The following is a 14,422-nucleotide window of genomic DNA, read 5'->3' as shown; positions in this document are numbered from 1 at the left end:
GGCTAATAGTGAAAGGATGCATGTCAAACTGGAGGCCTGTGACTAGTGGAGCACCTCAGGGGTCAGTGCTGGGCCCATTGCTGATTGTTATCTATATCAATGTACAAGGCATGATTAAATAGGCAGTATCGTGGACAGTGAGAAAGGTTATCAGAAATTGCAGCTGGACCTCGATCAGCTGGGGAAGTGGGCCAAGAAATGGCAAATGGAGTTTAATACAGTTAAGTGCGAGGTCTTGCATTTCGGAAAACCAAATCAAGGTAGGTGTTTCATGGTGAATAGTAGGGCCTTAAGGAGTGTAGTGGAACAGAGTGACTTGGAGTTCAGATTCACTATTCTCTAAAAGCAAGGTCACAGGTAGACAGGACAGTGAGGGAGGCTTTTGACGCACTGGCCTTCATCAGTCAGGGCTGTAGAATCATTACAGCATGGAAGCAGGCCATTCGGCCCATTGAGTCCACACCGCCTCTGGAAGAGCATCACACCCAGATCCATCTCCCTACTTTATCCCTGTAACCCAGCATTCTCTATGGCTAAGCGACCTTGCCTGCACACCCTGGGACATTATGGGCAATTTATCATGGCCAATCCACCTAATCTAGGTGGGTAGGACTGTACAGGACTACAAGCAGCACAGATTTAAGGAAATTAGCAGAAGTATACAATGGAGCCATGGAGAAACCCCTCTGGAATCCACTGCTTGAGTGTATGGTGAAGGCAAGTTTGTTAAGGCTATTAAATAGGAATTAGATCATTATCTATCTACACCACAGACTGCTGTGGTTTAAAAAGGCAACTAACCTTCTCAAGGGCATCTAACGCTGGTCATTAAGTACTGGTCCAGTTAGGAGCATCTATATCCAATAAAAAACAGAAGTAAAATTGCAGAGCTATGGGGAAAAGGCAGGGCAGTGGCACTGGGAATTGCTCCTTCAGAGGGCCAGCATAGATATGACACATTTTCTATGGTCTGGTGACCAGAACTGTGCACAGTACTTCAGCTGTGGCCTAACCAAATTTCTGTACAGCTCCAACATGACCTCCCTGCTCTTATAATCCATGCCACGACTGACAAAAGCAAATAAAGTCATTGAGTCTTACAGCACGGAGATAGTTTCTTTGGCCCAAACTGTCCATTCCATGCTCACCCATTTCCCTGCACTTGACCCATATCCTTCTAATCCTTTACTATCCATGTATTTGTCCAAATGTCTTTTAAATGCTGTTAATGTACCCACCTCAACCATTTTAGCTGGCAACACATTCCACATGTGTACTACCCTCTGGGTAAAAAATGTTACACCTTAGATTCCCTTTAATCCTTTCCCCTCTAATCTTAAACTGACACCCCCAACCCTGTGGAAAAGACACAGTGCATTCACCCTATCCATGTCTCTAGCGAGCTTATACACCTCTATAAAAAGGTCCCACTCAGTCTCCCAAGCTCTAAAGAAAAAGGTTCTATCTTGTCCAACCTCTCCCTATAACTCAGACCACTGAGTTAGACAACATCCTTGTAAATTTCTTCTGCACTCTTTCCAGTTTAGTAACATTTTTCCTAGAACAAGGTGACCAAAACGGAGCACATTACTCCAAGTGTGGCCTCATCAACGTCCTGCATAACTGCTCTGTTTCTCTCTGCATACAAGTTGAGTTAACATTTCAAGTCCTGTGAACCTTCTTCATCCTTGTGCTTCTTCTCTGGTGGTGCAAATCTGGAACTCACTGCCTGAGCGGTAATAAAGGCAGAAACCCTCATAACATTTAACAGGTATTTAGAAGTACTTTTCTTGAAAAGGCAATAAAAACAATAGGACACATGCTGGAAAATGAGATTCGAACAGCGAGATGCTCATTTTTGACCGGTGCAAACTCAATGGGCCAAAGAGCTTTGCATGGTGGAGACATCTAATGACTTTACACCTTTTTTTTAAAATTTGGCAATCAAAACTGCACACAGCAGGCTGTGTGATCTAACCTACATTCAACACAGGTTTGGCACGACATTCCTATTTTTCCATCCTATCCATCTAGAAATAAAACTTAGCAAAGATACAGCTTTAAGTGATTGATGTATTCACACCCTACCCCACCAAACTTTGCACTCAAAGTAAAAGTGGCACCCTACCAGTCATTCCAAAATGTACTACCTCAATTACCAGTGCTGGACTTCATTTATCAATTTTTATTTCTGATTCTGCAAGTTTATTAATGCCCACCTGTTGTATGCTGCAGTCATCCCAATAATGATCTTTGCAACAATTCCTGCCCACTCCTCCCTCCAAAATAAAACACAATTTGGCTTCATTGGCAAATTTAGACATTATTCCTGGAAAAGATCAGAGCTAATACAGGCAGAGAGTTATTTACTTTTTGTCATTTAGTTCTAGAACAGGAGTTTCCAAGCAACCATAAAATAGGTCCAGGTGGAGTTTCACAACAGTTAAACTTGAATGAAAACAATTTGAGAGAAAAAGACAGAAGATAATAAGAGACTTCCAAATCACCATTTTTATTTTAATTCATCCAATTCACTTCAAAGTAAACTAAAAGAAAGGACCTGTCCATTCATCTGTGCATCACAAATTCCTAGTCACAGAAATCACAAGAAGCACAATGACATAGTGCCATGTTTCTGTAATTTCAATATTTCCCCAGAATTTTCAAACTAACTAATGACAAGGACTCAACCCCATTATAAAATACATTAAGTAGTCTGGTTGAGGATTGAGAAAAATATAAATAACCAATTTAAGACCATCAGTTGGGCTTGCGATGTGGCTCACTTATGTTTGTTAAATGTTAAGTGTACTCACACACAGGACCCTGTCCTTTACAAATCTGAAAAACATGCCCATACATTATGCCTTTTCAGCTAAACAAAACTCTGGTGGACTCCCTTATCAGAGTCAATTTGCCTTTGGTTTAAATTTAAATGAAAAGGTAAAGTCAACACAGTTCCAGCAGACCACTGAGTTGCATGCTCATTAGAGAAAGACACATAACTGGTTATGGTTTAACCTGAAGGTCACCATTCCTCAGGTGTGGGGACAGGTTGAGAAAGAGTGTCCTTCATAGTAACCACAAACAAAAAGGTTGGCAGTTAACTGCTCCTAGAGCATTCTCCAAGGAAATGCATCTACCAGAATTCATTTGCCAACCAATCAGCAACGTCTCACACAATATAAACTGTTTTTCTCAAGATTTGGTATCCTTGCCCTTCTGTGCTCATGAGTGCAAAATGAAAATTTTCAAAGTACACTTTCCCATCAATACCCAAATTTTAAATATTTGGCTTCAATAATTCTCAGCATCCTTCAGACAGGAGAACCTATTGTGTAGGTCTTAAACATGGTAATTTCTTGTGGTTTAAGGGATTACATGCCTAAACAAAACCTTTTTGAAATAACCAAAGCACTGTTCATGCTCTTGTTGAATTAGTTTTTGTAAGGAATCACTTACATTTGCGCAGTGGTTTTGACAGTTCAGCTACATAACTCAGTGCCTCACCTTCCCAATAGCTTCACATATTACTTTGAACCATTTTCTCTTCCCCGCTTTGAAGACATTCACAGAAGCAAGCTCCCACGATCTACATTTTAACATTGTGCACTTAAAATTGAATGGTATGCTTAAAATGTAGTTCCTAAATTAGATATATTAAAATGTAGTTCCTAAATTAGATACATTTATCTTCTTCCCATATCTTTAGCTTTTCATCTCTTTTGAAGTAGTTTGCTCATTTGTTGAATGAAATGGAAGACAAAAGAGATTCAGGGTAGTTCAGCTTACATACTGCATAAGGAAAAAAAATCACAGCATTAGTGGCTAGGTGCATTGCTTGATGCTATTCCACAATGTTATTTTGTATATTTCGGTTGATTTGTTTTTCATATTACTGTTTAGATATTAATTTATTTGAAAAGTCAGCCACCCATTCCCTAGTTTAATTCGGTCTCAGGAATCCTGCCAGACCATAATATGATGATAATACTGCTCAGCATACTACATATTTTACTTCCACTAATCTATTTTAGTCTCACCGCATTGAATCCTGCTACAGTACCAAATGTGAGCTTTTCAACTGTTTGTACGCCCACAGCAAGACAGAAGGTCAGGCAGTTTTATTTTCACTCCACACAAAAGTTCCAAACTGCATTTAGTTAAAAGCTAACAGGAGTGGGCTGCTCTATTCAAATAACACTGTGTCCAGGTATTAAATCTCTAATTCTGTTCCATCAGCAATTCAATAGATCCAAAATAATTATTTTCTTGACGTACAATTCAGCCATTTCTGTAGACACAGAGCAATCAAGGATACTTTCATATGACATTCCTTACTAGTGAAACTGAAGTAATCCAAAAATACTATGGATACATTACAAACAATCATCCATCTATTCATAAACCGAATCAAGAACAGTGTGTCTTTTGGCAACAAGAAATGGTATTTCATGATATAATAATTATGTTGCAAATATTTCACACCACACTTACTCTGAGACAGAAGAAAGTGCATGTTCTTGGTTGCTCACTGCAGCATACTCTTCTCTGTATTTATCCAACGGCAGCTGTGGTGGCACAAAATCAGATTCCATGCAAGTGGGTAGTCGATAATATTTCCATGTAACATCAGGCCCATCATCTTCAAATTGCAACACACTGCTACTGTAGCTTGTAGACTCCATCACTTCTGAAAACCCCAAGGTGAAAGCCTGGGTGGGAAGTGTCTCCATCCTGTCCTCAACAGCTTTGCCTGGAAGTAGTGGATCTGGTGCAGGCATCTGGCAGAATGGCTGACTTTGAGGTGTCAATGCATTTTTAAATGCATCGCCCACATCCTCATCTCTCTCACATGGATGAGGGCTGAGGGGTGGTGGTGGCGGTGAGTTTGGTAGCTCTGAGATGTGTAACTGTGAGGACTTTGTGGAGCTAACCAGGTCATTAGGCCTTGTATTTGAATACCGTCTTCTGTTGTCCTGTTGCCTAATTCCAAGTCTGTGATTACTTGAATCTGGTTCCATTGCAACATCTTCACATACTGAATTACGGTGATGAAAAGGAGTTAGTGGTCGCTTCTGTTGCTTTTCCCCTTTTTCTTGCTTGTCATTAATTTTGTGCTTGAGTGCTGTTGGCTGCTGTGGACCAGGAGTCTGAGACAGTCCTTGGACACCAGTGCCTCTTTTATTCTTATGCCTGCAAAGGTATTGGTAAAATTAGAGCAGTAAAGTTCAAAATAAGGATTTTGCTTTCAAAAAAAAATACTATGTACACAAGTTCACATCCAAGGCAACTCAAAATATTTGAGGTAACCCAAATGAGGTATTACTATTTGACAAACGAAACTGAAATACCAGACCATTCAGCTCCTCAAACTTTCTCCTCCATTTAATAAGACCAAGGCTGATCTGTTTGTGTTTCAAATTCCATATTCTCCTCCAATAACCTTTGATTTCCCCTGCTTAACAAGAATCTATCCACCACCCTCGTAAAGATTTTCATTGACACCACCTCCATCTCCTAAGCAAAGAGTTTCTAATTCTCACAACCGTCTGAAATAAATTCTCATTTCTGTCCTGAAAGGATTACCTCTAATTTTAAAACAATGCTTCTTTGATGTAGACGGACCTAAAAAAAAGGAAACATTCTTTCCACATCCACCTTATCAAGAGCATTCAGGATCAAATAGTGTACATTCAAGCCACCCTTCACAGTTATAAACTCCAATAGGAACAAGTTCAGCCTATCCAACCTATTGTCTCAAAACAATCTAGCCATTCTAGGTATCAATCTAATAAACTTCATCTGTACTGCCTCCAGTGCATTTACATCCTTCCTTAAGGACACAAAAACTACACACTGTATTCAAAATATGGTTTCACCCATGTGCTGTATAACTGAAGCATAATATCCTTCTGTTCAATTCCATTAGCCATCTTAATTATTTTCTGTACCTATAAACTCACCTTTTGTGGCTCATGTACTAGAACGTAAATCCCTAAGCACCTCAGACTGCCACAGTCGTTCACCATTTAAGTAATTCCCTGCTTTTTCATTCTTCCTGCCAAAGTGAACAACTTCACATTTTCCCACATTTACATGTGTCTGTAACTTCCTGTACCTTTCTCCCAACATATTTTTCTATATATATTGGGACCATGCAAATTTAGCTACCATGACTTCACTCAAAGTCACTGACATAACGTGTAAAAGCAGAGGCCTGAGCATGTGTTATCAAACGCTCTCAGATCAAATGGCATCAGAAACACCAGGCTGCCTAATGTTGATTCAACAAGTTACTCAAACTCAATGTAGGAAAGCTCACTAGTTACAGGGCTACCTTGTTTTCCTCATTGCTATTCCACCAGCCTGTTGCTGAAAAACTTATCCATGCTTGGTCACCTCCAGCACAGCTATACTATCTTTTCATAACCAATTTCAACTACCTATAAATGAACTCATGCAAAATTCTGCCAATCACATACTATTTCACACCTAATCCCATTCATTTTGGTCTTCACTGACCAACATTAATACCTAGTTCCTTTAAAAATGGTCATCGACATGCTGAAATCTCTTATTGTATTGCTTCTCCCAATCTCCAGTTCTACAAATGACATTTTCTATTAATAATTTTAGAAGTTTTGAGCAGCAAATAATGGTGGCCAAATATTACTCACGTTTTATAAAAATAATGTACTTAATATATTGCAACACAGTTCAAGAAGCACACAAATCACTTAAGATGCAGGAGAATTATAGAATTTAGATATATGAACTAGTACCAAACATCACTAATTAATCATGCTTCCCGATGCACAGAAATAACAGAATGCTCCTTGAAACCAAAAAGAATGACTGGAAATTTTAGTGTAGAGAACTCTTTATATTTGCCAAATTTTGATCATCACTATTGTCCAAATTTAAGAAACATCCTCAATACCCTAACGTGCTGAAAGTCTAATCTGAACAGACTATGGGATCAAGGGGACCATGGCAGCAGGAAGAGAAAACTGGTTATAGGATAGAAAGCAGACAATATTAAGAAACAGTTGATTTGCAGCAGAGTGGTAGGTTATTGTTAGTAGGGTCACTTTTTTTTAATATCAATACATAATCCTGGATTTAGGAATATAACTCAATGGGAAAGGTTGTAAATGAAACAAATTTCAAATGCAATAAACGATGCAGGAAGACAGTCTCAGATTCCGTGGACATAAGGTTGGTAAAATAGAATGACATACAGCAGATAACATTTAACATAGAAATATGAAGTAATTAAATGCCATACAAATCATTAGAAGACTCAGTCAGAGCTATATGGTACAACTTTAATGGAGGTGCCCAACCAAATCTTTGCAGATAGCAAGATCGGTTTAGAAGGCAGTTGAAAATGCTTGTGAGACACTTAGCTTTACTAATAAAGGATGGCAACATAAAAGCAATGAAGTTATGCTAAACGTTAGTGAAAGACTGCTTAGCAATTATGTTCAGTTCTGGGTAGCACACATTGCGAGCGAAGATGATCTTCGAGAAAATGCACAAGAGTCATAGAGAGGTACAGCATGGAAACAGACCCTTCGGTCCAACCTGTCCATGCCGACCAGATATGCCAACCCAATCTAGTCCCACCTGCCAGCACCCGGCCCATATCCCTCCAAACCCTTCCTATTCATATACCCATCCAAATGCCTCTTAAATATTGCAATTGTACCAGCTTCCACCACATCATCTGGCAACTCATTCCATACACGTACCACCCTCTGCGTGAAAAAGTTGCCCCTTCGGTCTCAACCTATGCCCTCTAGTTCTGGACTCTCCAACCCCAGAGAAAAGACTTTGTCTATTTATCCTATCCATGCCCCTCATAATTTTGTAAACCTCCATAAGGTCACCTCTCAAACTCCGACGCTCCAGGGAAAACAGCCCCAGCCTATTCAGCCTCTCCCTGTAGCTCAGATCCTCCAACCCTGGAAACATCCTTGTAAATCTTTTCTGAACCCTTTCAAGTTTCACAACATCTTTCCGATAGGAAGGAGACCAGAATTAAACGCGATATTCCAACAGCGGCCGAACCAATGTCCTGTACAGCCGCAACATGACCTCCCAACTCTTGTACTCAATACTCTGACCAATAAAGGAAAGCATACCAAACGCCTTCTTCACTATCCTATCTACCTGCAACTCCACTTTCAAGGAGCTATGAACCTGCACTCCAAGGTCTCTTTGTTCAGCAACACTCCTTAGGATCTTACCATTAAGTGTAGAAGTCCTGCTAAGATTTGCTTTCCCAAAATGCAGCACCTTGCATTTATCTGAACTAAACTCCATCTGCCACTTCTCAGCCCACTGGCCCATCGGATCAAGATCCTTGTAATCTGAGGTAATCTTCTTCGATGTGCACTAGACCTCCAATTTTGGTGTCATCTGCAAACTTACTAATTGTACTTCTTATGCTCGCATCCAAATCATTTATGTAAATGACAAAAGGTAGAGGACCCAGCACCGATCCTTGTGGCACTCCACTGGTCACAGGCCTCCAGTCTGAAAAACAACCCTCCACCACCACCCTCTGTCTTCTACCTTTGAGCCAGTTCTGTATCCAAATGGCTAGTTCTCCCTGTATTGCGTGAGATCTAATTTGCTAATCAGTCTCCCATGGGGAACCTTTGTTGAACGCATTACTGAAGTCCATATAGATCACATCCACTACTCTACCCTCATCAATCCTCTTTGTTACTTCTTCAAACAACTCAAGTTTGTGAGACATGATTTCCCACATGCAAAGCAATGTTGACTATCCCGAATCAGTCCTTGCCTTTCCAAATATATGTACACCCTGTCCCTCAGGATTCCCTCCAACAACTTGCCCACCACTGAGGTCAGGCTCACCGGGCTATAGTTTCCTGGCTTGTCTTTACCACACTTCTTAAACAGTGCCACCACGTTTGCCAACCTCCAGTCTTCCGGCACACCTCACCTGTGACTATCGATGATACAAATATCTCAGCAAGAGGCCCAGCAATCACTTCTCTAGCTTCCCACAGAGTTCTCGGGTACACCTGATCAGGTCCTGGGGACTTATCCACCTTTAACCATTTCAAGACATCCAGCAATTCCTCCTCTGTAATCTGGACATTTTGCAAGATGTCACCATCTATTTCCCTACAGTCTATATCTTCCATATTCTTTCCCACAGTAAATATTGATGCAAAGTATTCATTTCGTATCTCCCCCATTTTCTGTGGCTCCACACAAAGGCCGCCTTGCAGATCTTTGACGGGCCCTATTCTCTCCCTAGTTACCCTTTTGTCCTTAATATATTTCTAAAACCCCTTTGGATTCTCCTTAATTCTATTTGCCAAAGCTATCATGTCCCTGTTTTGCCCTCCTGATTTCCCTTTTAAGTATACTCCTACTTTCTTTATACTCTAAGGATTCACTCGATCTATCCTGTCTATACCTGACATATGCTTCCTTCTTTTTCTTAACCAAACCCTCAATTTCTTTAGTCATCCAGCATTCCATATAACTACCAGCCTTCCCTTTCACCATGACAGGAATATACTTTCTCTGGATTCTTGTTATCTCATTTCTGAAGGCTTCCCATTTTCCAGCCTCCCCTTTACCTGCGAACATCTGCCTCCAATCAGCTTTCGAAAGTTCTTGCCTAATACCGTCAAAATTGGCCTTTCTCCAATTTAGAACTTCAATTTTTAGATCTGGTCTATCCTTTTCCATCACTATTTTAAAACAAATAGAATTATGGTCGCTGGCCCCAAAGTGCTCCCCCACTGACACCTCAATTACCTTCCCTGCCTTTTTTCCCCAACAGTAGGTCAAGTTTTGCACCTTCTCTAGTAGGTGCATCCACATACTCAAATCAGAAATTTGTCTTGTACACACTTAACAAATTCCTCTCCATCTAAACCTTTAACACTATGGCAGTCCCAGTCGATGTTTGGAAAGTTAAAATACCCTACCATAAACTACCCTATTATTCTTACAGATAGCTGAGATCTCCTTACAAGTTTGTTTCTCAATTTCCCTCTGACTATTAGGGGGTCTATAATACAATCCCAATAAGGTGATCATCTCTTTCTTAGTTCTCAGTTCCACCCACGTAACCTCCCTGGATGTATTTCCGGGAATATCCTCCCTCAGCACAGCTGTAATGCTATCCCTTATCAAAATTGCCACTCTCCCTCCTCTTTTGCCTCCATTTCTATCCTTCCTGTAGCATTTGTATCCTGGAACATTAAGCTGCCAGTCCTGCCCATCCCTGAGCCATGTTTCTGTAATTGCTATGATATCCCAGTCCCATGTTCCTAACCATGCCGAGTTCATCTGCCTTCCATGTTAGGCCCCTTGTATTGAAATACAAGCAATTTAATTTATTAGTCCTACACCTTGCTCCTGCCTGCCCTGACTGTTTAACTCACTTCTGTTCTCAGCTGGACCGGTCTCAGATCGATCTCTTTCCTCACTATCTCCCTGGGTCCCACCCCCGACCTTACTAGTTTAAATCCTCCCAGCAGTTCTCACAAATTTCCCTGCCAGTATATTAGTCCCCTTCCAATTTAGGTGCAATCCATCCTTCTTGTACAGGTCACTTCTACCCCAAAAGAGATTCCAATGATCCAAAAGTGTGAATCCTTCTCCCATACACCAGCTCCTCAGCCATGCGTTCATCTGCTCTATCCTCCTATTCCTGCCCTCACTAGCTCGTAGCACTGGGAGTAATCCAGATATTACTACCCTTGAGGACCTTCTTTTTAAATTTCTGCCTCACTCTCTGTAATCTCCCTTCAAGGTCTCAACCTTTTCCCTTCCAATGTCGTTGGCTCCAATGCGGACAATGACCTCCTGCTGGCCCTCTCCCCCGTGAGAACATTCTGCACCTTCTCTGAGACATCCTTGATCCTGGCACCATGGAAACAGCACACCATTCTGCTTTTTCTCTGCTGGCCACAGAAACGTCTGTTTGTACTTCGGACTACAGAATCCCCTAACACAATTGATCTCTTGGAAGCCAACATACCCCTGTTGCATTAGAGCCAGTCTGAACACCAGAAACTTGGTTGTTCGTGTTACGTTCCCCTGATAATCTATCACCCCCTACATTTTCCAAAACAGCATACCTGTTTGAAATGAGTCTATCCACAAAAGACTCCTGCACTAGCTGCCTACCTCTCTTACCCTTCCTGGAGTTAACCCATCTATGTGACTATATCGGAGACTTTCCCCCTGCCTATACCTGCCATCCATCGCATACTGTTGCTGTTGCAAATTCCTCATCGCTTCTATCTGTCTCTCCAACCGATCCACTCGATCTGATAAGATTTGCATTCAACAGCATTTATGGCTGATGTAATCCGCAGTAACCCTTAAACTCTCTTTAAACTCCAACAAGAATTGCATTATTAACGAAAGCCTTCAGTTTTGTGGAGACTGTCCTTCACGGAGAGAAAAAGTTAAGAGAAAATTTGATGTTAATGCTATGTGCATACTCAAAATTTGTTACATGCATTCTTAAACGTCAGATTTATACAAATAGAGACATGTGTATCACAACCAATTTTATCTCCCAACATCCGACCTTATCCTCAGTCAGAAATAGTTATTTGCCCTTCTAATTTTTGCTTTGCCCATGCTTCCTTCACACTGCCTCAAAACAGGAGGAGTCAGATAGACCATAAGATGCTAAGATAAGAAAAATTTGCAAGACAAATGAACTTCCATGAAAACAAAATCAGGCATATCTCATTTTCTCAATACAAGCCTTCACCCTGTCATCGCCGAAGGCCTGTAAGGCCAGAGACTCATTTGTCCATACATGTTACAGCAGTTCCCATACCTGTAAACGAGTACTTGCTGACTGATAAATGGTTGTCTAGTTTTACTTTTTGAAGTAGAAAAGACACAACATAATTTTAAAAATCAAATCAGAAAAGCAACAAATGATGGCACAGAGAAATTGAAAAGAACACAGTGGGATGATGAAAAACAAGACAGCTTTAAAGAAAAAATATACACAAGAGAAGCAAATGCTCATGAGCAATTGCACAGGAGACTGACCAGTTTAACTACATTCAAAACACTCAAATAAGTGCATAATTTAACAGCAACGCTGACTGCTATTCTTAAAATATTCTTGATCAACTTTTTCAATTCAAAGTTCAGATCCCTTTCAGGGGCCATGACAGATTTCATGCCTACTCAGCCTTCAACCCTATTGTCAAACTGAATTAAGATATTTAAATAACAAAAGTTATGACTAAAAGTTTAATTTAAGCTAGGGAAGATTCTGAACTGGAAAGCAGAACTGACCAATGGTTGAAAAAGCTATGCGCAGTGGATAAACCTGCAACTCAATTTATCAGCAACCCCAGTCCACAATTGCATCTGCCATGGCCCTTTTAGTTCTCACTTTAATAATTAATTTTGTCCTTAAGTAGCAACTAATAGATTACATTCAAACAAAACAAAAAATTCAAAAATTACATCTGATAAAAGTACACTACCTTGAACAGTTGCAATTCACCCTATGCGTAGCTTCAATAAAATCCCAAGATGCCTCTTTGCCAGATGAATCATCTTCACAGCCATTCACACTAGAGTACTTCCGTCTGGAATTGATCATATTTGAATTAAGTTTGATATCGATCGATGTTTTGTTCAAAACCACCCCATAATAAGCAACATCACATTGTTTTTACAAACCAGCCTGAGTAGCAGTTGAGACAGACAGTCAGAATACAGATAACCAGCAGTTTGGGAATTCTACATTTGTCATCGTTGTGAAGTTGACATTTTACATGTCAGATATTTTACAAATGTAATATCGGAGTATCTATCTTCTTTTAAAAATAATCAGGTGGCAAAAAAAAGTAACAATGTCAGCCTCTAATGGTGTACAGTAAAAGCCCATACCAGAAAGGAAATTTATAAAAACTTAATGATGATGTACCTTAATCCACAGTATCCAATGGCCAGAGGACCATAAGACCAAAAGAAATAGGAACAGGAGTAGGTCATTAGGTCTCTTGAGCCTGTTCCACCATTCAATAGGATCACGACTGATCCAATATTCCTTACATCCACTTCCTTGCACTTTCCCTGTAACCCATGATTCTCCTCCCAATCAAAAATCAATCCCTGCCTTAAATATACACAGACACTTCCCACACAGCTCTCTGTAGCAAGGAGTTCCAAAGATTCAATCCTCAAAAGAAATTCCTCCTCATCTCAGCCTTAAATTGGTGCACCTTTGCTTTGATACTATGCCCTCTGGTCCTAGACACTCCAATGAGGGGAAACATGGCCTCAGCATTTACTCTGTCAAGACTCTTAAGAATCCAATATGTCTCAGTGAGATCACCTCTCATTCTTGTAAACTCCAATATTTAGTCTTTGCTCATAAGATAATTCCTCTATAGGATAAAGATCACCCTAGTGAACGTTCTCTTTACTGCCTCCAATGAAATAATATATTTTCTTAAGGGGAGCAAAATTGCTCACAGTACTCCAGGTGGGATCTCACCAACACCTTGTACTGTTGCAAAAAGACTTCCCTCTCATCTTATCTTCTAACTCCCATTAGCCTTTCTGATAACCAGCTGAACTAGTTTTCCATGCCTGATTCACAAGTCCCCCCAAATGCCTTTGTGTTGGAGATTTCTGCAGCTTTTCTATTTAAATAATACTGTTCCTGTATGTCCCTTCCAAACTGAACAACTTCACATTTCCTCACAGTAAAACTGAATTTGCCAAAATTTTGCACACTTATTTTACCTATTAATAGATCTCTAAAAACTGTGTATCCCTTTTGGAACTTGCCCACCTAGTTTTGTGCCATCTGCAAATGTGATTATAGTACACTTGCTTTCTTCTACCAAGTCATTAATATACATTGAAACAACTGCGGACCTGAAAACCACTTATCCCCATTCCCTGTTTTCTGCTAATTAGCCAATTCTCTATCCACGTCAATGTGCTACCAGAAAACAGAGGAGAACCACCTACAAAACATATTCAAGAAGAACGGATACTCAAAAAAAAAAATACAGTCCGCAGATACCTCAAGAACAAACCATGACAAGCAGACCAAACACAGCCAGAAACCCTAACCACCTTACCATACATCAAAGAAGTTTCAGAAACGACAGCCAGACTACTAAGACCCCTCGGAATTCTAGTAGCACACAAACCCAACACTCTCAAACAAAAACTAACAAACTTAAAAGACCCAGTACATCCCATGGACAAAACCAACGTCATCTACAAAATTCCATGCAAGGACTGCCACAAACACTACGTAGGACAAACAGGAAGAAAGTTAGCCACCAGGATACACAAACACCAGCTAGCCACAAAAAGACATGACCCTCTCTCCCTCGTATCCCTACACACGGAGGAAAAA

General features: G+C 40.3%; 1 protein-coding gene across 2 annotated transcripts in view; it reads right to left on the bottom strand.

The window, feature by feature from the left end:
* med13a (mediator complex subunit 13a) overlaps positions 1–14,422 on the bottom strand; it is a 220,407-nt gene that overhangs the window by 92,552 nt on the left and 113,433 nt on the right. For both annotated transcript variants that reach the window (XM_072590029.1, XM_072590030.1), the window contains exons 9-10: positions 12,525–12,629; positions 4,498–5,196 (exon numbers count right to left, since the gene is read on the bottom strand). In XM_072590029.1, coding sequence (XP_072446130.1) covers positions 4,498–5,196; positions 12,525–12,629 — 804 coding nt within the window. The remainder of the gene's footprint in view (positions 1–4,497; positions 5,197–12,524; positions 12,630–14,422) is intronic.

Source organism: Chiloscyllium punctatum, chromosome 19 (genome assembly GCF_047496795.1).
Source record: "Chiloscyllium punctatum isolate Juve2018m chromosome 19, sChiPun1.3, whole genome shotgun sequence".
NCBI lineage: Eukaryota > Metazoa > Chordata > Chondrichthyes > Orectolobiformes > Hemiscylliidae > Chiloscyllium > Chiloscyllium punctatum.
Note: the sequence above shows the minus strand (reverse complement) of the source record. Positions and strands in the feature narration are given on the sequence as shown.